At 31.9% G+C, this 27,076-nt stretch overlaps 1 protein-coding gene across 1 annotated transcript in view; it reads left to right on the plus strand.

Moving 5' to 3' along the window:
* The window catches only part of LOC147075289 (multiple PDZ domain protein-like), a 665,568-nt gene that overhangs the window by 341,997 nt on the left and 296,495 nt on the right, over positions 1-27,076 (plus strand). Inside the window, exons 15-16 of the mRNA XM_085942916.1 lie at positions 980-1,071; positions 15,700-17,654. Of these exons, the coding sequence (XP_085799042.1) occupies positions 980-1,071; positions 15,700-17,654 (2,047 nt within the window). The remainder of the gene's footprint in view (positions 1-979; positions 1,072-15,699; positions 17,655-27,076) is intronic.

Genomic DNA, 27,076 nt, shown 5'->3' on the forward strand with positions numbered 1-27,076 from the left:
CAAGTGGGCTGTATTGGATTTTTGATAGGGAGAATAAGAGACCCCGGGCACTCACCTGTTGTTGTGATAGCAGGCACATCCCTCACTCTGAACACCGGTTCGACTCTTGGGAGTCGTTAGTGGCTCACACGATTACTAATAACCGATAGAGCAAATTCAATTAAATTCTGGCTGCATCGAAGTCGTTAAGTCACTAAATTATTAAGTGCCCAGAAGTGATATAGAACAAGGAACTTTAACAACTGGAAGTTAAAGATGATAATTGGCGCAAACAGTGAATACATTGATAAGGTCATCCCTAAACTGAAGTGCAATGAAATATTACCAAAAATCAATATAATTTCTCAATGACATTATTAATGGACAACGCACTCAATACAGTAGCTAGCAAGTAAATTCGCGCATAGCGACATTCGCACATGTATAGGTAGACGTCACGCAATTTCCATTATGGGATATCACGCATCGGGAATTTATAGCAATATCACCTTTATTGTAATGGCGTTAGAACAGTGTTTCCAGTGTCAATGTTCATTTGAGCGAACTCGTTCGAACCGAACCATTCAGCAGGTCCCACAAAAAGCATCGGGAATTTATAGCAATATCACCTTTATTGTAATGGCGTTAGAACTGATTATGCCATTCGGCAGACCCGACAAAAAAGTGAGTGCCATTTCTTTTCCAGATACTTCGTCCATATTAATGTCATTGTAATTTCGCTACAATTCATGTAACAAAACCCAGGGCTCGAAATGGACCAGAATGCACCGGAACGCCGTTCCGTCAACACACTTATTTTTTTAAAATACACATAAAATTACATAGGTAATTAATTTTATATTTTCCTGAAATTATTGAGCGCTCCGTTTCGTAAAATTTTTCATTTCGAGCGCTGACAAAACCACTCTATTTTATGACAGTAATTTAATCCATTTGATTGTGATGTTAAAAGTATAATATTACATGATTTTACTTTCAGGAATTGTCAGAATTGGAGTAGCCAAACCGTTGCCCTCCAGCTCGTTGGGAAACGGAGACAAGTGTAAAAGAAACGACAGTTTGAGTAGTCAGGTAAACCAAAAATCTTATTGTTATTAAATTATAATATTAAAATAAAAAACTACTAATTATAATATACATAATATTAATATAATTCTATCGGAGGGAGCGTAATAATATATACATAATAAGTTCATCTAGGTAACTGTATTACGAAGTGTGCAATTTAATACAATTCACTGAAAAATATTTTTAAAATTGGTTTAAATAACACCGCTAAAAAATAATATCAAAAATAGTGTAGGTTGTTTACCTTTTCTATGCCTTACAATATTACTATGGCAGTATCTGATTGGCCACAGATTTTAACAACTCACATTGAATGTAGAGCGATGCTGTTACTGAAATCGCTGTAATACCGATAATTTGTGCCTTAGTATTTCATAATTATTCAAACAGATGTTACTGTGTATTTAATTTTTTAGATTGTGCAAATCAATTGACAGTGGCTAGTAATTTGGGTTTAAAGTCAGACGAGATAACTCGCTAAATTTATATGTGCGGCCTGTCGATCACGGCCTCATAAAGCGAGAAAATTCTCCGAAGGCTTAGAACCGGCTAAGTGTTCTCAGCGGTATGGATAACAATTTAAATATATTATATATTTTTGTAGAAAATCAAACAAAAATGTTTTACTCTAAATTGTAAAACTACTATGTACAAGATTTTTAGTAATTTTTGACATAGTTTACCATAGATAATAGATATTATTGAGTTTTTAGGTTATAATCATCTGGAACAATATTAAAAATTACCCCATCTGTAATGTTGGTAGACAAAGAAAAGCGTTAATGATAAATTTTGTTTTATAAAGTTTTATATTATTATTTCCACTAGTTATGTGGTGTCAAAAGTAATTCTTCAGTGAAATGTATTTAATTATGTCTCATAATTCTGTCACTAGATGTCCACAACTATTCTCGCATATTATTACACTCCACCTTCAGATTATTTAAGCGCTTCCATCATGTTTTGGAAGGTTACATGTAAGTTGTACGTATGCAGTTAATCGTGGGACAATTATTCGTGCGCCGCAGTACGTGAAACATGAGTTCGTATAACATTTTATCTAATGATGAGTTCTTCGTTGAACATATCACCGTGGAATACATTTGTACGTATCTTACAAAATGCGGCGATAGTTTGCAAATAGTACTGTTCCAATTAGATTAACCCTAACCTAACCTAACCTAACCTAGTAAAGACATCTCCACATATTGTAGCTTACGTACAAATATACTCCACGGTGAAATGTTCAACGAAGAACTCGTCATTCGATTAAATATTACACAGACTCATGTTTCACGTACTGCGGCGCACGAACAAGTGTCCTGCGGTGAACTGTTTACGTACAAATTTCCGGATACGGTTTTGGAAAGTTATGTTTTCAAAAAGTCTTTATCACTTACTAAACTAAGTTATAACAAAAAATATACCGTATAAATTGGAAAATAACTGTGAGCATATTCGATTGATTTATTAATTAATAATGGATGGATAAAAACACTTTATGTACACATTATAATATAGAAAAAATATTCGTAGCACTATGAATGTACTTACATTATTATTTAAAACTTACAACACTGTGTATTCTAGGAAAAATACACACATACTCTTACAATAATTAGACAATGTTGAAAGTTTTTATACGTTTTTTTCGGTTCAACGAATAATATTATGATTTTATTTTTGTTTTGCCTCTACTGGCCTTATTTTTTCATTCCCCTACACTGCCATCTCTGAAAAATATTGCAAAACACAAAAATCGTTTTCGAATTCAAAAATAGATGTCACTGTAAACGAACCCGATTCAATCTAATTGGGAACAATTTTTTGCTTCAGTAGTTCCTTATTTCGGGGTTTCTTTGTGCTACGTGTTAAGTCGAAAATATTATTTAAAATAATATTATAATACTTAGTGAAAGTTAACTATGATGTCATCAGACGTATTGTACACTCAAGGCGATGATTTTGTTTCAAATAAACAGTAAGTTTAAAAATGTTTTATTACTTTTTTAACATTTCTGTAGATTTTTCTGTTTAGAAATTAATTTATTAACGATGACTAATCATCTGGTACTTGAAAATTTGCAAGTATTTCAAATACCAACCAAAAGGGAATAAATAAATTGAAGAACACAAATTAATTAAATTCATTAACTTTGCATGAAAACCCACATAACATGTTTAGGTACCTTCCAATAACTTTCATAGATGTTCCTAATTATTTCCTAATTTTTTAATTTCAATGGAAGTAATGATAACAACAAAAGCCTTATGTAAATGATTCCATGTATTATTTTGAGTTAGTTAAAAATGTATTTATTCCCTTTAGTGTACAATAGGTAGAATGTTTGTTTTCATAATTAGGTATTATGCATGTTGTACCTTAATTCTCATATACTCATTTCCCGATGTAATAATCTATTAATTAATTACCGAATTTTAATAATGTTTATTTTAAATATAATATATACATATTATAATATTAATTTACCTATTTTTAATAACGAAATTCAGCCGCATTGTCCAAATGTGTCTACACCTTAAATAATAATTACTATTTATAGGTCCATAATACAATAATATCTCATTGTAGAAAAGAATTAAGTCATTTTAACATCATCCTACCAGAGACACCTAGCGGAAACATATGAAGCTTGCAATTTGAGACATTTTTTTGATAATTCGCACCGTGAGTGTAAAACCAAGGCATATTTTGGATATATTAGGGTTTGAAGTCTTCGTTTTGTTAGGAGACATAGAATTTCTAAAAAACACTATAATATTTGGTTTATATCAACATTATATTGCATGTTCTTTCAGTTACTTCACTTTTACATTATCAAGTTCACAACTTTTGCAGTTGTTTTGCATTTAATCTCGAAATTGAAAAATTTGCAGATGCCTTAGTTTTACACTCACGGTGCGAATTATTCACAATTTAAACTGTATATTAATGTAACATTTTTTTAATTATAACTTAAAATAAAAAACATTTTACTTTTTTAATGTTTTCAGATACATATTAATTATTAATACTGTAAATTGGCATCCACGATGGCCGCGCGGCTAAAGAGTTGGTCTATAGCGTCGTGGGTCCCAGGTTCGAATCCTAGGACTGGCAAGTACGCATATTGTTATTCAATTTGTGTATGAGTCAGAGTATGGACCTAATAGGTTGAGCAAGTGGCTGACATCCATTTCTCGTAAAAAACAAAATCTGTTAATACAAACCTCTACTCTGTGGAGGCCCATATGATCCTATTAGGATCGGACATGGTCGGGAAAAAAAAATAGTAAATTGGCATCCAAGATGGCAGCACGGCTTAAGAGTTGGTCTATAGCCTCGTGGGTCCCAGGTTCGAATCCTGGGTCTGGCAAGTACACATATTGTTTTTGAATTTGTGTATGAGTCAGAGTATGGACCTAATAGTTTGAGCAAGTGGCTAACATCCATTTCTCGTAAAAAAAAAATCTTTTAATTAAAACCTCCATTCTGTGTAGGCCTGTATGATCTTATTAGCATCGTACAAGGTCGGAAATTGTAAATTATCAAAGAAATATTTCAAATTGTATAGCTTCGTATTTTTCCGCCTCTGTTGGGTAGAGAATTCGTCTTAAAGCATTGACACATTGTCCTTTATTTAACATAATAATATTATTGATATTTCAATAAAATCGATTTAGTATTAAATTGGTTTAAAACCTTACTTTCTCAGCACCATAATGATTTAATTAAAATCGCAATTAAAATTACACTTTGGAACACTAACAAATGGTACCTACTTACTAAGAAACAAAAGTTAAAACAGAGTAGGTGTATACTTACATCATTCAAAACCTTTGTTTTAGTACATATCTAAAATTAATTAACATATTCAATATTAAGAGCTAGTGTATCTCATGTCCGAAATTGACAAATATTCGTAACATATGTTGTTAAAAAATAATCAATACGGTTATGAGGAATACGGTGGAAAACACATTTTGAAAATACCTGATATACTGGATTATTTGTAAGGTTAACCTAACCAAACCTAACCTAACCTAACCTAAACTAACCCAAACTAACAAATAATCCAATATATCGGGTATTTTCAAAATGTGTTCTCCGCTGTTATTCCTCATAACTGAACTGTACCAAATTAACATATTCTATTCCTATTTCTAACGATACCAAAATTTTCAAAAGCATAAAGTCATAATTTGATTTATATAGACTTTTGAGTGTTTTTTTCTTTGGACTTAAGATACACTAGTTCTTAAGTACAAATATTATAGTATTTATAAATAATAATTATCATCTTACCATACATAACTAAAATAACATAATATGAAATCCGAAATTAAAACATATGAGATGTCTAACAACAAAATCTAATAAGTCACACGTATCGGCAAAATTAATGAATAATTTTACACAATATTAAAAAATGCACTATAATCATACTAAAAATATTTAAAAACTGAATGATTTACGAAAACTGATTATGTCAGATGTCTAATTATATTTTTCATACAATCTTTATTGTAAAAAAATGAAAATGGGCAGATTGTTTTAATCTGTAAATAGGCAAATACTATTTAAAATAAACTAAAATTAAAACCAAGCATGTTTGCCGGTAATATTGACTTGTGGACTTATCAGTTTTTGTAAATGGACTCCTAATATATTTTTGTAATAACAAAGCATGCCTAGGATAAAATTAATAAAGTTAAATAAATTATTTTTTCAAATCTTTTAATCAACGTTAATTATCAATGTTATAATTTCTGTTTCAGCATTATGAGGCCCTTTTGCAGACGTATAAACTCCTTTTGAGGTTTCAAAACGACATCAGGAAACTATATAATCACAATGGAAGAAAAGATGATCGCGTACTTATACCCATGCCAAAGAGATTTGTGATGATCGAAAAGTTTAAAGAGTCATTCAGAGATTTATCCTAAATTTAATTACCATTATATAATTTATTAAATTTAACCCACAATTTATAATATAAAACTACATGTCTATTATTATAAAAATATAATATCATTTGGTCACTTCTCGAAAGAAGAAGCATGGAGGTGTAATTGCAGCCACCAATTATTCTGCTTTATACTGTCAGAATTGTTCTGATTCACTCTCCAATTCACTGTCCAATTCTTTATTGAACCACTGCAGTCTGACCACAATATAGTGGATTTGGAGATGGGAAGATGAACAGGATCTATCATCTCACTGAACTTGATCTTTTTCGTCGTTCACATGGTGATTACACTCACTTTGCTATAGCTACCGCTTTGAATCAAAACCTTTGTTCGAATGATTTTGAATTCATGTCTATGAACATTTTTAATATAATAATATGTACTCTATTTGAGCTGCTTTTAAACTTTTGCCAATTTACCACTTAAATTTAATATACAATTACATTCTAAAATAAAATATTCACTCACTGCTTTTCAATGTGTTTAGATTGGAAAAATTGGTAGACTTAATTTTAACTTATGTTCGAAACAAATCTAAATAATGACAATGCTCAAGTAGTTACAATATTATTGTTTTTACATCTATCATACAATATAGCCATATTTTGTTTTTTAAATTCTTAATTCAAAAAATCACTTAGTTAAAATTATTCAGCTGTCAACAAAATATTTAATAATTTATGGATGAAAAATTATATTATTTTACTTTCTCATCTTTCTGATTTTTTTTTAAATTATAATAAAATTATTATTTAAATAGAATAATTAAAATTCTCTTCTAAAGAGAATTTATCAAACTTCATATTTTTAATGATAAAAATAATGAAACAATTCAATGCTCATTTTATAATATTCCAGTTAATTCAAATTTATAAATGAAACAAAAAATATTTATTATTATGATTATTGTTTTAAATATATACCTACTTACTGATTAATTAAAATATTTTAAAGGTAAATTTTTAGAAATTGCACGTAATTGCATGTTTCGTAACTCTGTTACTAGATGTCCCTAATAACATAATATAATATTATGCTTGTGATAAAAATCATTCCAAAATATTACAATAGAAGATAAACTGGCGATTGATTACAAAATAATTACAAGATAAAAAGAACTTTTTATATACAACGTTTTTAAATTTTCTGTTGAATCATATAAACTTGACTTGACTAGCTTAAACGATCAAAAAAATTTGTACTCGATAGAAATAATACTGAAATGTCATATTTATTTCTATAATAACGCACGTATATATTAATAATTTAGTTGCTAGGACCCCAGACCCCTAGCAACCAATAATGGTGTCGAAATAACTTTTCATACAAAACAGAATTAACTGAAAATGAAATCAATTCTACTTAAAGATGGCTAAAAGTATTTAAAAAATGCATTGGCATCGTGTTCTGATATATTCTAAAAGTTTCAAATGTCTAGCTAGTCGGGAAGTTAGTTAAAAATCGATTGCAAGATTTGTACCGGACAAACAACCACCGGACAAATAAGAATACGAGCTAAGAAAACTTTGTAAAATAATGAAACCATTCAATGAATGCTAATTTTATAACATTCCTTTTAATTCAAATTTATAAATGAAGCAAAAAACATTTATTATTATGATTGTTGTTATTGATTTATTAAAATATTTTAACCGATCCTATGCCTTCAGCGAGTTACCTTGCTCTATGAGGCCATGATCGCCAGGCCGCACATAAAATATCGCGAGTAATCTCGTTGGACTTTAAAATCAAATTACTAGCTACTGTCGATTGATTTGCATAATCTAAAAAATTAAACACCCCGTGACATCTATTCGAATACTTAATTATAAAATACTAAACAACAAATTATCGGTATTACAGCGATTGTAGTAAGAGCTTCCCTCTACAGTCAATGAGTGTCGTTAAAAATCTGTCAGATACTGCCATAGTAAAATCGTGAGGCATAGAAAAGGTTAAAGGTAAATTTTCATAAATTGCACATAATTTCATGTTTCGTAATTCTGTTACTAGATGTCCCTAATAGCATAATATGTTATACTTGTGATAAAAATCATTCCAAAATAATACTGTTGTCGGGATAAACTTTACTTAAAAAAATGGTGATTAATAAAAAAAATTAAGTATAATACCTTTCTTTTAATTGAATGTTTCCAAGATGGCCTAAAAATGAGAGTTAGATACAAGGAAAAATGTTCTGTATTTTTATAAGTTGTATAAATATTTATCAGAATATTTTGTGCAAAATTATTCCTTTTAGTAAAATAAAAAATATTAATATGTTGTTTCCACATAGGTAACATGTTTTAAATATTTTATTTCTTATGGCAATATGATAATTATGTAATAAATTGAATAATAAATGTAATATTTTTGGATGTTGATTGTTATAGATACGTAATATTTATTATGTTTAAAATAAAGGATAAAAACTAAATGCAATGAAATTGTGTGATAAAAATATCATACCTAATAATTATAAAAAAATATTTAAATGATTTCACCTATAATAATATGGTTAATAAATAATAATGAGGTATCGGTAGTTTGGGAGTTCAGAATTAAGATACCGTAAGTATGTATCTAAACTAAACTGAGTTCAACAAAGCGTATATTATTATAATTTAATAGTCTTTAATTTCACCATACTGACCTCCACATACGGATTGAACAATATAAACTAATTCTCACTAGGATTAGCTGTAAACCTCTCGTTTAATACCTTTTCAAAAATAAGACACAAGCAGCTATATAAATACTATAATAAAATCCTATTATCGATGTCATGGCTGCGATTTCATAATCCTGTATGAAGTGTAAAGGATGGAAGTGGGGACAAATTTTATAATATGTACCGCAGCCATGATATTACAATGGTAAGTAAAGCTGTAGACTTTAAATTATGGAAGTTGTGTATCTGCAATGACATTATAAATGGACAATGCACTCAATACAGTAGCTAGCAAGTAAATTCGCTGCGATATCACGCATCGGGAATTTATAACAATATCACCATTATTGTAATGGTGTTAGAATAGTGTTTCTATTGTCAATGTTCATTTGAGCAAACCTTTTCGAACCGAACCATTCGGCAGACCCGACAAATAGCACCGGGAATTTATAGCAATATCACCTTTATTGTAATGGCGTTAGAACAGATTATGCCATTCGGCAGACCCGACAAAAAAGTGAGAGTCATTTATTTTTCCAGATGCTTCGTCCATATTAATGTCATTGTGTATCTGGATCCATTTATCATTTAGATTACTCAAATTATGAATAATATGAATTATTAAACGCACACAAGCTTGGATGGAAGGGATCCTTGGATCGGAAACCCAATCCAGCACCTTTATTCTATTGCAGCTACTGCAAGTAGAATATATAACGACAGAAATATTGAGTTGTTATTTATTACCTTGGTTACCTTGGCAATTGCATAGAGTAACGAAGGTATAATAGGTCTGTTACCAAAAGTTGAGGCGATCACAGATACGAAAGATTGTATGTATTGGTGTATTTTTGAAGAATACAGTATTCTTTTACAGGCTGTTCCTTTTTTGATAAGTTCGATTTTTTTTCCTAAATCAAAACAAAGAATCTCCTTTTTTAAAAGTCGATTTAAAAATTTTAAACATCCTGTTTGTAAACAATACGTCTGTGTGAGTATTCTGGTCCCCTCAACTCTGGTTGTGCTACCTATAATAACATAACAATTATCCCATTGTAATATATTCCATTCCCCGTGGGTGTAATGGAATAAAAAACGCAGAATGAAGAAATATCACAAATTGAAATTAAAAATCATTAATAAAAAAATATCATAATCAAATTTAAAATCCTTCTGTAAAACATGAATTATAAATTCTAATTGATTTAGGTTTTGATTTTTTTGACTCTATTGATAACATTTGTCTGTGTGCGAGCTTGTTTTGAGTTAATAAAAACTCATTTATAAAATTCTAAAATTCAATTCTTCTCAAAAAATCTAGATGTCCCTCCAATTTTTACAAACTGTTAGATTATTATTGTACCCAATTCTGTATCTATAATAATTGTTCAATGTGAAAAATATTTATATTTAATTTGACTGTCTATTTATGCTAAATGTATGTAAAACTATTTTTGTCTATTATTAAAGGAATTTTCGTCTATTTAACCTACTTACGTGGGTATATTAATGTTGAAATGATGCACGCTAATTAATTTCTAAATATCAGTAAACTCTTCAAATTGTCGTTGATACTGCAATAGGTTGTATGTAAAAAAAAAATATTATAATTAATTTTAATTAAAGTATCCGGTGACATCTATGAAATGTATTTATAAGCTCCAACAACTAAGCTATAGTATTATATACAGTAAAGTTGTTTCATAACAGGCATCTTCAGAAGGAAAATAACTCTGGCTTTGGAGGTGGGTTCTGGTTCTCTTTACTCTTTCCATGCTATATTCGGAACCCCCGGCATATTTTCTTTGACTATTCTCTTTGCCAATTCAATCAATCAATATAATCTGCCAATATTGATTAATTTAACTGTTCTATAAAAATGATATACCATCATAAATCAACCGCTCATCACAGTATAAAAAGTATTGAATGATATGTCAAATGTTATCATGGGCTCCTCCTCCCATTTTCGCTATTTTTGATTGGCCCGTAAATACACTGGAATATTTTTTTGTTTCTATTCAGCCTTCGGAAACGAGTATGGCGACCTGATTTACTGGTGCACCTAATTGAAAGCTTTTGGCTCATTGAGATAGTTTGATAACTTCAAATAATAAATATCATAATAGTCTGAGGTTGCAATTGTTTCCGGAGTTAATACTTTTGTTAATTTCCAGCATTGCATTGTTATGTCAATGAATACTGATCTTCTATCATACAACTTTAGGTTAAAAATTCACATATTTGTGATGTAAATAAAAAATGAAAACACAGTAAAACACGGATTTTACGTTTTTGAAGGGATTGACAAAAAAAAGTAAAAATTATTCAACTTAGTTTGGAGCATAATTTTATATCAACGTGTTCTTTCACCTTTTCGAGAATGTTCATGTTCCTCTTTACTGAGATATTATTTGAACGGACGTAAACAAAAAACAACACAAACGAAAAAAGCTTCTATAATCGCGTTTGTGTAACCTACGTCTCGGGTATGTCAGACATGAAGTCATGTACAAATAGAATCTAAATTTCAAAATCCAATGTTTATATTTATTTTAGACTTAGAATTAATGTAAATTATAAAAAAAATGTCTCAAATCGCAAGCTTCGTGTTTTGCCGCTAGGTGCCTCTTGTAGGTGGATGACAGAACGCATTAACTCAGTTTTTGCTGTTTTTCTGTTTTAAATGCCAAAATGTATACAATTTTACAGTCTACGTCCTGTAAAACGCACAGGGGCATAGGATATAATGGTGAGAAAATAGAAACATTATTAAATCATATTGTTATTTTTTTATTCTGATAGAAAGCATGATAATGACCTAATACGTTCTGCGTATACAAAATACAGGACTTGTAACATGTCGTATATTGTGTTTGCCATAAAGGTTAGACTTTATAATGTAGAAAAATTGTTTTTAAATCATAAAAAAATCTATGTGGGAGAACGCTTTGAAAAAAAAATTAAAGTCCTTTTTGCGATTATCTCAGAACTTGTTTTAATGACTTAATGCTTTCTGTCAGTATACCCTCGAATATTCAACTTAAAATATCGACATATAAAGAATAATTATGTATGGTCTCTCAGTCAGAGTTGGTGCGAACACAGATACGAAAAATTGTGTGTATTGGTGCATTTCTGAGGCAACGGGCATTGTACAACGTCTACGAGAAACAGCCGTTTGTCTTGCTTACGCCTACTTATACGCGTTTATAGCGAAAAGAGGACAATGTGCATATACGTTGATGTCGATTTAAAAATTTGACACATCCTTTTTGTAAACAATGCGTCTGTGTGATTATTGCTTGGCCTCAACTCTTGTTAACACATCTATAGGTATATACATCCTACATAATTGTGAAGCATCAATTTTTTTATGCGCACACAATCAATTGCAATATATGTGCAATGTTTTATAGCGACTAATTAATTTCAACAAACACGTCAGATAGGACTTATTGTTAGAATATCTGTTATTTATAACCTATTTGCAGTATCAACAATAATAAATGCTCATTACTTCAATACATTTTGCCATACTCAAACACAATCTAATACTAAACTTACCTCTTCTTGTGCTAATAGTGTGAAGTATAAAGTCAGTGTTACGCTAGGACATCAGGGTTATAGCTTATATGAAATATTATGAAAAAACATATCGCTAGAGATTATTCACTGTCAATTAAATATAAACTTTTGCAATGTTAAATGAATGTTGTTTTTAATAATATAAGAATTTAAAGCTATAACAATTAGATGTTAAATATGTTTAATAGACGTTATAATGTTGATTGTAATCTAAAGCACTGGTTCCAAATTTTTTTGTTACCTACTATTAACCCATAGCTTACGGGCTGCACAAAATTGTGTTTTTGCTAATTACTTTTCAAATGCAAATTAACACGTTAATTACAAAATTAATTAAAACGGCCCGTAAGCATTGTGTTAATATCCCGTGTTTTTTTAAATGTGTTTGATTCAGTCTAAGGTCCAGCGTTGCCAATTTAGCATTTTTCTTGCCAGATCTAGCATTTTTCGATAGGCTTTCGAAAGCTTGCAAAAAACGCATCTGGCTTGTAGCGTTTTTACTAGCGTTTTTTGATGCCTCCAACAGCTTTAAATGTGTTGAAAAAACGTTAGATATTTAGTTTATTTATTTTCATGCGCATCAAATTTCTGACTATCGGATACTTCATGCAGATAGGTCGGTACCTATTTTAGTGAGAAATAAAACACGATGAAACAATTGAATGCATCGTTTAATGTTTTTGTATATTATTTCGAAACTCTGCATAGGTATATAAAAAAATAATGATTTAACTACTATTGTGTTTAACTACACATGTGGCTCTTTGGCCCCATGAGTGCGGCTCTGCCACAAATACCCTTTGCCCTATTTTACATGGCTACAAAAAAGAAGCAAAGAAAAACGGATGACGAAAACCATGAATTTAAAGTTGAATGGACCGAAACTTTCGCGTTTATTCAAAACTTAAGTGGCCTACCGACCTGTATTATTAAATTTGTTGGTAAAAATTGGCGCATAACAAGAAGTCAAATTTGGAGGGACACTTCTTTACAACTAAACACGCGTCATTTATCCTGTCGGTGATGCAAGGAAGAAAGCAGTTGAGGAACTTTAGAAGAATCAAGAAAAATCAAGTTCTGTATTTATTTACTGAATATAATCTTCCAACAATGTTAATATTGCATGTTTTGTGGTTAGTAAAAAGATTTTTAAGAGAGGAAATCAAGAGTAAATTGAGAATTCATGTTATTGATAAGTCTTAAAATTAAAAATATCAACATACAAACCTGACTTACCCAAACTTTCCAAGGAGATGCAAGGCTATTTATTCACGTTGAGTGTTTGTCAGTCCTCTCATTATCATGATTTAATTTTATGGATACCTTACTTACAATTTAATTTTTATCAATAAATAAGATCATTATTAAGTATGATAATATCAAGTTTTATTCAGTGTACCTTAAATAAGTTTAAATAAGACTTAAACCTTTAACTACAGTTTATTAAGTTAATAAACAATGTACCTACATACGTATATAATTTCAGTTTAATAAGAAATTTGGCCTTCAAAAGTATTCTCAATTGTTGAACTGTTGGTATTTGGCTCTGTTGACTAATGAGTTTGCCGACCACTGGATTAGGCGAATGGTTAACAAACATTTCTCATAAAACATTGTTTCTGCTCCGATTAAAAATGATAATGATAATAAATTTCTTTTTTTATCTGTCCAGTTTGCAATATAGCAATAAAATGACAATACACAATAATATATCATGTCCAGTTAATCCGTCCCTTTAAGATCCTGGGCACTTGATGCTTATAGCACACTTTATTTGGGAACCACTGCTTGAAAAATTCTTAAAATCCCTCTCAATGTCCAAAATGTGCACCTGCTATTTTTTAGAAATTATTATTACGAAACTTAATGTATAAGATTGTCACAGTTAAAGTTTGAAATGACTGAAAAATATATTTACATTATGTATTCCTACCTCTTATTTTATTGCTGAATTTATTATAGGTACCTACCTACTACAGTTTGAATAAAAATAAAACCAGTTATAGGTAAATCATTCTACAGTGGCACCATGGGTACGAAAAAAGCGACTTGCAGTAGTAGTGGTGTTGTTTGTTAGCATTAAATCAGGCATTGCAGCAAACACTTTCAATACACATGCGAAACGCCTATGGTGCCACTGTAGAATGATTTACCTATAACACAGAATTAAAGTGAACTGAAATACCTAACGGGTGTGGAGTAACAGGCAACCGATCTCGAGTGTGGAATAATATGGGCTAAACTTAAACACATGTCAAGAATACGTCATTCTAAGCTTGTCCTTCATTCTAACAATTATTGCTCTTGGTTTATGCACTGACCCTCATTAATTAATATTGGTGTACCTATATGAAGGTTGCTACACATACTATTCCACGTCTATAATGTATGTTTCATTTTCGTAGGACACTCACACATTCAAAACCCAGCTTATAAATGTAGTGTATTGAGGTACCTACCTATAGTCTATCTGAATTATATTTATTAATCTGTTCTGTGTACTCAACCTAGTACAGTCTCAAACCTAAATATTTATTTTAATTTATTCAACAAAATTAAATACAGAGATATCTGTGTTTTGACAACATAAGCTATATCAATTAAACTAAATAAAATATAATATTTTTGTCATAGATATATTTTTTTTTATTTGTAGTGAATTTTTTATTTGCACATTTAATAAAAAAAATACCTATTAAGAAATCATTGTTGTGTCCATTCAATTTCTGCTGAAATGTGCTTATGCTATGGATTAAGGAAAAAATGTTATATTGTTGATACATGTTGAATGTAAATGAATGTTGAAATATATGTCTTTAATGAAAATAATCGTTTGTTTTTATTATATAATATTATCATCTACATCTGAAATATATATATTTAGAGTTTCCCTCCTAATTTATCTTTACACAAAATAAGTAATCCTACATTGTTTTTTTTCAATAACGACTTCCATTTACTTACAAAGTACATACCGTTAGATTACTGCCAAAAGTTGGTAAGCCTCGAAATTATGCTATGGAGTAACTGCATTTTGAAAATTTTACATGCCCTATAAAATCAGGTATACCTAATGCTAATTTCTTTGTGCTTTATGTATATGTTTTATACATCGGATGACGTAGAATTTTTTTCTAGCACACATATTCATAACTATTCTAAATATCTAAATCATCGACTTACCAACTTTTAGCAGCAACTCATGATACATGCTTTGCCTTGATAAACCGAAAGAACCTCCATTTTTTCCATATTTACAAATAGATATGGGGTTACCTGTATTCTTGTTGTTAGATACATAAATGTCTCTATTTATTTAAAAATACATCTTTATTACTTGTATTAACAAACAATATTAATAATGTATAATGTAATGTACATAAAAACACTTTAAATTACAGGAATGCGTAAACTCAGGTGCATCTGACGATCACACTGGCTTCGACTCCTATCATGAATGCCTCCAAGAGTACCAAGAATGTCTGGAAGTGGTCCAGATCTGCTTGGAACCAGAAGATCCTTCACTTAGAGAAGATGACATGTCGAATCTTGAAGACTTTAGCTTCGAAGAGATGAATAATGACCCAGCAGTAGTAAATGGATTAAAAAACGGTAAAAGCAACCATAAATCAAACAATTTAATCAACGGGGAGAAAAATAGATTTGAAAGAATATCCAAAGACAGTGCAGGAAATGAATTCTACAATGTCAGAGATTTAATTAGTGACAATATGAAATATAATGGTGATGATATAAAACTATCTGAACTTAGACGGTCTGATGATTCTTTGGATGGAAACGATGAAGACATGACAATCACAGAAGACGATCATGATCACCTTTCTAAACTATGCTCTGAGACTAAAAATATTAACAATAGTTCAAAAAATAATACTTCCTTTAGTGATAAGAGTCCGGCAGACATTGTCAGGAGAAAAAGTTTATCAAAGGATCAAAGTCGAGATCTGTCCACGTCTGATGAAATGGTTTTTGCCGTTACACCAACAGGTTTGGAGAGAATTAGTTTTGATAAATACTGGAAAGAAGGAGACATTGAAGAGTCATCGAAAGAGTCGGAGAAAGTTATGAATCCTGATAGTGTTAAAAGTGACGAGAGTTGGAAGGACTGTGATTCTAGGATAGTGACCCCAAATGATATAGTGTTAGACCCAAATGAAGAAATCGGTGATAGATCTTTTAGAAATGCGTTTTATGGTAATAGTCTTATGTTTATAGATCATGACATGACTGATGGTTATGATACATGCTTAGAAGATGATTCCCTTTCGATTAGAATCGAGGACACAATTATTAATAACAATGTCGGTGCAAGTGCAAGTGAGGTAGAGAAATCGTCCAGTGTTAGCCATACAATTGAAGACGATTCAAATTTAAATACGAACAATCAATCAATAATTAGTCAAACTGATTCCAAATCTATTGAACCAGAGACAATTTTAGAGAATACAAAAAACACTAGTGATTTAGATGTAAATTTTCCAAAACTAGCTAGCACAATAGTCGATAATTTGAGTGAACATTTTAATAGTAATGCAGTGAATGAAATCATCGAAATAATAGTTGAACCCGAAAAATACACAACTATAATAGAAAAGACTGACATTCATATAATCAATAATAACGTTGTAATCGAAAACACTAAAAAAGTGAAAGAACCGAAAGAGTCTAAAGGGTCGAAAGAGTCAAAAGAGCCGAAAGATCCAAAAGAGCCGAAAGAACCGAAAGAACCGAAAGTTCCAAAAGAGCCAAAAGAACCGAAACAAGAAACTAAAAAAATTGACCATCACAAAGTAGCAGAAAAAGAAAAAGTTAGCGATCCGAAGCCAAAAACAAAAGTTCATAGAATAAGGGTAGTAGAATATTATAACGACCAAGCCGAGTGCTTGGAAGAATACAAACGACAATTAAAACTAGAAGAAGAAGCAAAAGCGAAAACGAAACAGAAAGAAAAAGAAAAGGAATTAAGGATTCAAAGATCAAAAGAGTTTCTAGCTGGAAAGCAACAAAGTGAAGAATCCACGGACCAAGAGATAAATTTCCCTATAGTAGGATGCCATCAGTGTTTCTTAGAGAACTACGCTTATGAAATAACCCAAGCTTATTATGCAGAAGCTAGCAAGTGTAAATTCTGTGCAGTGGTTAGGGAAATGTTGGAACCGCCTAAAAGACTACCGGATCGGAGTCGATCGGCACCTGCATTGCTCGATGCTACATACAAGGTGAAACCCCCTGCTGGCCAGGGGAACACATTAAACCTATTGGAGATTCCTGGTGTGCCGAAGGACAGGAGAAAATCGGCTGGACCGTTGAAGTTTTTTCCCTGCAGATTGGAGAGGTGAGTTTTGTATACATTATTTTAATATTGATGTTTCGTAACGTAGGATATTTTTTCTTATCGATTATAGCAAGCCAAAACACACACACACCCACAATCGAGACTGAAATACAAAAAAATCACTTCCGTAAGGAGATTGAGATTTCGAAACAATATTGATGCTGCACGGGACTGATGTAGCAACCGTGCACTTCAGTGTTTAAAGAAACAGTTTTAGAAAATAAAAATAATATTGACTTGCTCTGCCGTGATTTATCATTATAGTGTCCTCTGTACCCGTGTACTGAAACTCGCCGAAACAGAAGAGTCAGGAGTTGAAAGTGATGAATCTAAGGAGGGATCGGAATGATTCCGTCCTCCATATTATTATGACGCAGCAATTTTTTCAAATGCCTCAAAGTTGGCCTTGGTGATATAAAGTCGGCGTGGCCAATCGGGCCCATGTGTGGACAGACCCTGGCAAATAGCTCCGCTCGGTCGGATCCCATCAACGGGCAGTCCCAGAGGTTCAGCGTAGAAAGAATAGCGAGTGACGAGTAAATTTGACTGCACATTCATTACAATAATGCCAGACGCGAAAATGCCATCTGGATCATGGCCTTCACAAGGAGGGAGGTTGACAGAGCTCTAGCCTGGAGACCCAGGCTTAGGGGGGCCCGGCGTGGCGGATCGACCAGCTAAACAAGACAAACACACATTACGTGATAGTAGTTATTACATGAAATGCCTACCAAATTGCGTTATAATGTCTTGTCTATCGGTTTTTTGTATCTAAAACAAAGTCACGGATCATTATAAATATTTCTTTTTTAAACGTTATTTACATTTTGCTATTAATTTAATATACTACTCTTTTTATTCAATGAATAATTCACAAGATTTGAGAAAAAACCTTTTTTGTCATGTGTGATTTAGGTACATATTCCAGGTTATTTTAACTATCAGGAAACTACATAAAAAATGACATGAATTATTTTTAATCTAATCTGACACATTTTGGTTTTTTAATTCTTTAAAATTAAAACATGTCTTCCAATATATTATAAGATGTATTAGGTAATTCGATAATACTCGTCATATTATTGTAGAAAGCAAAATACATATTGTGACTTTTATGGGCGAAGTACCTAACTATTTGTAATATCTTTTTTAAGTCAGTGCTCTAAGCCCATAATATTATTGTCGGCTACCACAAGAATCCATACAACTTCTCTTAGTTAATGAGTAATGGGTCATGCTAGGTTCAACTGATATACGTAATTATTTGTTTGACAATATCGTTACAATACGCATTATTACATGTCAATATAATTACCAATCGAGATCAAATCAAATAAATTCTAGAGCCATACAAATTAAACAGTAGTTGTCATGACAACATAATGCATGTTTATCCATATCCCATGTTTTTTTCCTTTTTACAATAAAACGAGACAAACATACAAATGATAAAAAGTATTTTTTTTTGTCGTAACAGGCAGAGTGTTTGGAAACTTGTACGTATGCAGTTCGCCGTATCACACTTCACTGTGAATTAATGTTGTATCGGAAATATATGGCCGTATATTAAAGCCCGTCCAACCTCATTGGGTACTGATATAAAATGCATCTCTAAATAAATGACAGTTCTTGTCGGTTTACACTTTACAGATAGCCAGCAGCAAACAAATTTTCAAAAATACCGATATACTGGATTATTTGTTAGGTTAGGTTAGGTTAGGTTTTCATTTTTCAATTCATGAATTTTGCCAAAATCAACTATGAAAATTGAATTAATGTTCATATTGAATCCAATAAAATTGGAGACCGTATAGTATATGGTCATCTCTTTCCGATAAAAAAGCTCACGGCGAACTGTACCATGGTGAAATGTTTTACGTACAATTTACATGTACTTAACCATACAGCAACCCTGCCTGCTTGAACATTTTCACGTTTGAATTTAATCACACGTCTATAAGTGTTTAAAATCAATGTATTTATTATTTATTATTCAGCCACCTCTCTATTCGCACTTCGACTACAGCGACTCCCTTTTTCTTGTCGGATAGTAGTTCTAGTTATTGCTTATACGTCGAGCGCAATGTGGATAAGGTTGATTTAATAAAAATGACGATTTAATAAAATAATTGAATAAAAAATGCAATCGATAATCTTCATATATTACGATCAGGTTACCGCATTGCATTCGAAGATAATCAATCAATAACTAGCACTACCATCGTAATTTACAATTCAGTGCTACAACCTGTTTAATATAGTCGCTCTGTCCTGTTAAATAACATAATATTCTACGTTAATAATGTCAAAAAAATATTACACACAAGATAATCCTTTTGTTTTTAATCTTATGTGACTTGAACTCATATCCACAAAAAATCTAGGTATGTATTTGTATTAATTTTTCATTCATGAATGAATAAAGGAATCAAGCTAATTAAAATAATTCACCCCATCATGCTGTTTGAAGTGAATAATGATAATATTATATTATAATTTATGGTTATTATTGATATTCCTGTAGCTATCTTGTAGCTATTTTCCAAAAAGCGGACTCTTATGCTGTCATCTATCGATATATATATATATATATATAATTTTTCACAAATTATATTATATGATATTACTTCTGGTGTTTCCTATACAATTACATAAAGTGCCTATCATATAAAAATCTCATAAAACAAGACGTGTTTCCAATTTTGAATAAATTTGCCGTTGAATCAGTAGTTGAAAAACATTATTTTACAACGTTTTTATTAGGTCGTATTCTTATTTGTCCGGTGGTTGTTTGTCCGGTACAAATCTTGCAATCGATTTTTAACTAACTTCCCAACTAGCTAGACATTTTAAACTTTCATAATATATCAGAACACGATGCCAATGCATTCTTTTAATACTTTTAGCCATCTTTAAGTAGAATTGAATTCATTTTCAGTTAATTCTGTTTTGTATGAAAAGTTATTGCGGAAGAAATCCGTAATCCAATCCACTATTATTGGTTGCTAGGAAATTATTAATATATACGTGCGTTACTATGGAAATCAATATGACATTTCAGTATTGTTTCTATCAAATACATTTTTTTGATCGTTTAAGCTAGTCAAGTCAAGTTTATATGATTCAACAGAAAATTTAAAAATGTTGTATATAAAAAGTTCTTTTTATCTTGTAATTATTAATTCTTGCTTTATTCACTGGCAGATTTCGTGTTTCACTCATTATATTATTATATTACTTATTCGTGTAAACAGAATAATTAATGTAAGTACTATTTAAATGCCTTCCTAGTATTTAAATACGGTTGAAAATATTACATCATTCGCAATTAGGTATGCAGTTTATTCTAGGTTCTTAATATTATTAATTTAACAATTTGGCAGTGTAAATGATAACTTTTACAACACAGTAAAAGAATTTACACTATCTGAGTAACCATGAGCTGGATAACCTCGTTGTCTAGTCATTCCATGTTGAAAGAATGCCGGATGACAGGTCAATAAAGATTCTGACCAGGTTACCCAGGCGAAAGGGACCTACATGCAAATCCTGATAAAGATGGATTCTGATTGATCACCATTTCCAAAACTATTACTGAGCTAGATAGTGTAACACATTTATTTTTATAAAATACAATACAAAATTAATCTTAATATTTTCGTAAAATTATCAAGCGCTCCAGTTCGTAAAATTTTCCATTTCGAGCGCTGTATAATTATTAATACGATGGTATATAATATGCGAATACATATTTATAATATCTGAGTGAATGTTTTTGTAAATGTGAACAAGTGAAACCGAATACCATAGACAAAGACATGTTCGCAAAAAGTCTGATTTTTGTGTTTACGTAAAATTTATGATCGAATGAATGTATAAAAAAAAATATTAACATTCATTGCCGTTCGTATTCCTAAATATTATGTTTCGTGCCCTTGAAAGTGGATAAAGTTTGCCGACCTCTGCCCTAGAGCAAACAATACTACATTATATGCCCAGCTAATCCGTTATATTACGCACAACGAAAAATATATAAAAGGAGGGAGAGAACATCCGTGTTCAATTCACTAGTATACCCCATAGGCCACGAAAATTTGATTGGATATGTAAAATACCCAGTTGGACATACAATTTCGAATCGCAGAAATTGATAAAAGAGGACATTTTCCAATTGTATTTGTCCATTATTCTGTCGCGTTCGCTATCGGATTATCACTGTGGGGAATGGGACGACTGGCCTCCGGACAATTGGACGCCGCACTGTCGTAGACACGTATGCAGAACGTAGACGAGGTATTTTAATCAGTTTCTATCTACTACTTAGTTGTTTGAATTCATTTTACTCTTAACATAATGTATTCTTTATCGCGGATTGAGAATTACCATGCCTAAGGCTCTATATATAATAAACAACTCTTTCTTCGTTAGAACTTAAACATAAATGCACGATTAAATCATTGTTTACGTCTGCATATTTACATTCTCAACAACTCTATTAAATCATAATATAAACATTTAAATATAAATAATAATATTGAATATTTTTTTTAAAGTACCTACCTATAAGGACCTAACGTCTATTTATTTTCGAATTCCGTGGCGTCCAGTTGTCCGGTGCCAAATCGTCCTAGACCCTCACTGTGTCATCTGCTACCGGGAACGGGTTAATGGTCTCTTGACCAGCGATTTCCAAACTGAAGGGTGTGCCTCTCTGGGGAGGCACCGACAGTTGCAAAGGGAAGCGCGAAAAGTTTAACACAATAATGCAGCCACAAGTTTGCAGTTTGTAAGTGCATAGTTCATAAAACGGCAGCTTGTTATAAACTACATAAAAAAACAGTCCTATAAAAGTTAGGTTGTTTGTTTGCAAACCTATATGAAGATATGGAGACTAATTTTATTATATCTCATTTATATACTATAATGCATGGTCCCCACAAGAGGGGGCTGACAAGGCTCCAGCCTGGGGGCCCGGCGTTGTGGATCAACCAGTTAAGTGAGATAAACGCACACCGCAAATTCGTTCTATTAGTAAAAAAGGCGCTCTTTCGGTTAGAGAATATTAACATTTTATAATATAATATGTGTCTGCGTGATACAATTTGATGTGATTGTGAGGTGTGTGTGATTGATGATAATTCACATGTAGAATTTTATTTTATAATTATTATTTGAAGTGTATTTCCTGACTAATAAAAATGGCTATAAATGGAAACAAAAACCTTTGTTCAATTTTGGTTGAATCGAACTGAAGAATAATATAATACTTTCTCAAGAAAAGCAATGCAAGTGGATACTGCTACCATTCGTCATATCATATTTATGCTAAATGGAATTTTCTGCATTAGATGCAATGAAATCCATATATCGAGCCCGTTTAGTAGAAAAAATCACTTTGTGTAAAAATGTATTTAACGAAATAAAGGGGGGAGGCGCCAAGATTTTTTTTTTAATGGGAGGTATAGTAACGTAAAGTTTGGAAACCACTGCTCTTGACCATGTCCGATCTAATAAGATCATATTATATGGGGCTCCACAAAGTGGAGGTTTGTATTAAAAGAATTAGTTTTTACGAGAAATGGATGTCAGTCACTTACTCAACCTATTAGGTCCATACTCTGACTCATACACAAATTGAAAAACAATATGTGAACTTGCCAGATCCTGGATTTGAACCTGGGACCCATATTTTTATGTGCTGTATTTTTAATTGACATTTTAAGTTCAAATGGCAATTTCTATGTTTAAAAAAATATGAAAATTTTCAGTTGAAGTTTTATAGTCGTCTAAATTCCGTAAATAAGGCTATTGGCTCGATACCACAGTGGCTAGAGTTGGGTATTTCCCGAGAAAATCTGAATCTCGAGATTCGGGATATCCCAAAATGATGAAATTTTGAATTCTCGAGATATCGGGAAATTTAAAAAAAAAAAACTGTAAAAATCCTAGAATCAGTGTAAAAACAGACAGATTCCAAAAAAAATATGTTTTTTTTTTATTTATGTAAGAAAACAAACAAAATAGAAGTAGGGAAACAAAAATAATTCAAAACATTACTAGAATTAAAAACATTAAAATAGAATTTCAAAAAACACAGATTTTCAATCGCTGCGTCTGACAATCGCGTACGCTTTTGAGGCACAAAATTCCCTGATGTTGCAAAAATTGCGCTCATTTTGAGTCGACGTTGGCTTAATTGTGTTAAATGCCCCGGTCAGTCTTTGAACGTTTTGTGTTTTCTGTCATCTTTTTACATATTATAGAAAATCGTTTTTTCAATTAATATTTGATAATAAAGAAATCCCGAATCCCGAGAAAAGATTCTCGAAATCCGTAATTTCCCGTAATGTTAATAATTTCGATTCTCGAGATTCGGGATGGAAAATCTCGAAAATTTCTTCGAGAATTCCCGTCGGGAAATTCCCGAAACCCAACTCTAACAGTGGCTATATCACTCGCTCGGAAAGCAGAATATGTATGTTCACATACCTCGTGCGAAGATTTTGCCTAGGTTATTTTAATATACCTACTAGTATGGACATTTTGATGAATCATTCCAATTACATATTAGGGTTAAAGATATTTTGTGCGAGAAATCCTTCAAAAAGTTTATCGTTTAGTGGGAGTCTGTCTATGGAAAAATTGGATTCATACGTAACTCACCTCTGGGGAGTTCCAATGCACGTGAACGTTACCATCTACTTTTAAACCCTTTCAATGACAACATATTATTTTATTTCACAATATCTATGATTTTTTGATTTTAAGATTTATTATTATTATTTAACATTAATTCAAATATCTATGCCATATCAGCTACAGGTGGAGTATCAAAAAATACAATTTCACAATCTTCTTCTTCCACCCTGTCACGTCCTAAAATGGGGCATAGGGCAAGCACAAGTTGGTGCCACTTCCCTCGGTCTATCGCCAATTCTTGCGCTTCCCGCCATGTCAGACCTGCAGCACGTAGGTCGCTCTTGTAGCACCGCTGCAGGGTGAGGGAGGGCCGGCCACGGTGACGGAATCCTTGAGGCTGTGCCACAAGCTGTGCACTCTTTGGCGGCATCTGGAATACGTGTCCCAGCCACGTAAATCGTCTCTTCATGATAACTTCAATCACCGAAGGCTGTTGTGTCTGTTCACGAACTCGGGTGTTTGTAACGCGGCCGTACCAATGTACACCTAAAATTCGGCGGAGACATCGATTCTCAAAGCTCAAAAGCCGAGACTCTTAAAGCTTAGTAAGATGCCATGTCTCACAGCCATACAGGAGCACAGGTAGCACGTACGCGTTAAACAAACGACATTTGGTCCTCACAGAATACAGCCCTGACCTCCATGCGACTCCAAGTTGGTTGAACGCAGAGCCCGCCACACAATTTCACAATAATTATATATTATTTTGGTAAACAACTCGGTGGCGAAGACTCCCTGTTGAATGGAGGACACTACGATTACCGAAACCAATTCAGCCCTTGTCGCCCAGTGCGTAAGGTGCTCCCGGCGAGGTCACAATATATATGTATGTGATTTTCTCGAAGGCTGGGTGTTTGTGATTGTTTCACATATATTACTTACGTACTACACCACTGTCAGTGGGCATCATGGTTTGTTATATTGTTAAAAAGAATATATATATGCATGTATATATTTTTAAGTATTACAACAATTCTAAAGTGTGAATTTTATTTTTAAAAAAGATACAAATAATATTATACTTACAAACATCTGCTTGCAAGGTTGTTACTTCGAATGTTAGAATCGCACTGAATGGAAGCTGTGCATCTTTCCCGTATGGATATGATTTAAAGCGTTCATTTTTTTTTATACTAAAGTAGATAATGACCTACATTATAATATAATAAAATATGTATTCGCGCCATACCCGGTCTTAATCGGGCGTATCACGGGACCCTACGATTAGTTGTAAAGCATAATTTGTATTATATGACTGTGAATGTCGGGATTGGCATTTTTTCCATTGTTAATATAAAAATTTTATATTTACAAATAACATTGATAAAATCGGTCAAAAATAAATCTAGTATAATTTATACTACATATTTAAGACATTTATTGTTAATATTGTATACGTTCAATCTTGGAAATACATAAGTTTAATGGAGTAAATAATATTATAATATAAATAATAATGTGGATTTAATATGAGATTGCTGTTTCTGATAGTAAAGACTTAATGAATGGGTTAGCGAGATGTAAAATAGTAAAGCAAATCAAGGTGTACTTATGGCCTTTCCCCTTCATAAATCTAATTAGTCAGCCAAATATGAAACTGCCGATGAATGAATCGGCAACTTACACATGGGTATAAATCAAACTTCATTCGAACTCAGTTTATTTATAATGTAGTTAGGTATTTGTTATTAAAAGTATTTTTTCTATTATATTTTCGTTTTTATTTTATTTTCCATAAAAATTGATAAAAAAATCAATCCCGGGATTATGTTTATCAATCCCGGGATTCATAAGTATCGAAAATAGCTCGGGATAACGGGATTGGAATCCCTACCCAAGACTGAGGTCGCTATGCACTCAAATGTGCTTTGATTGAATTTAAACGACTCACTTTACATTACACAAACACTAATTTTCTGTCTGCGCATTGAACACATAAAACGTATTAAGCGCATCGACAAGAATGTTGACAGGTGGCGCTACCACCTAGAATTTTTTCTAATAATATAATGAATGCCCAACGTAAGTATCTTTGTCATCTTGTCAGCTTAAATGTTTCTTTAATAGTTGCCAAATATTCACAATTTACTATAATATTATTATAGTGTATTTCAATTTGAATATCATGACTTTCTCCTGTTGCAATTTTTGTTACTTATCCCGGAGTCAGTTGAAACATTCGTAATTTCCCCGGCTTACAGGGTTATAGCTGGCGGATATACAACCCTGGTCACCGCTTTGAAACCCGCGGGGTGGGGGCTCTTATACCTCTGAGGCTTCTTTGGCCGCTTTCAGTACAACATCACTACAAATGGGACGGCAGGGGTGGAGTATTTACAATAATATGTTAATTAAATTTGTACGTTATACTTTTTATATGTTCTTCTTTTGAACATTAGTCTTCTAATTCCAGTATTATATTCATGGCCCAAACAATGGGGAGGGGCTGTCAAGGCTCTAGCCCGGGGGCCCGGCGTGGCGGATCGATTAGATAAGTGAGATAAACACACTTCACAAATTTACTCTAATAGTAAAAAAAAATCGGTGTGTACTTATGTACGCGCGTTAGAAGTTATAATTCTCTGGCGTAACAAAACTTATGATAACCTAGATTCTTCGACTAGCTCTTAATTATCTTTTTAAATTACACACTCAAGAAAAAGGGTCGCTTATTGGAGCGCCGTTGGTTTATTTATATACACTTTAACTTATATTACTAAATT

Source organism: Rhyacophila brunnea, unplaced genomic scaffold (genome assembly GCF_057557595.1).
Source record: "Rhyacophila brunnea isolate RB1 unplaced genomic scaffold, BYU_Rbru_1.0 scaffold_15, whole genome shotgun sequence".
NCBI lineage: Eukaryota > Metazoa > Arthropoda > Insecta > Trichoptera > Rhyacophilidae > Rhyacophila > Rhyacophila brunnea.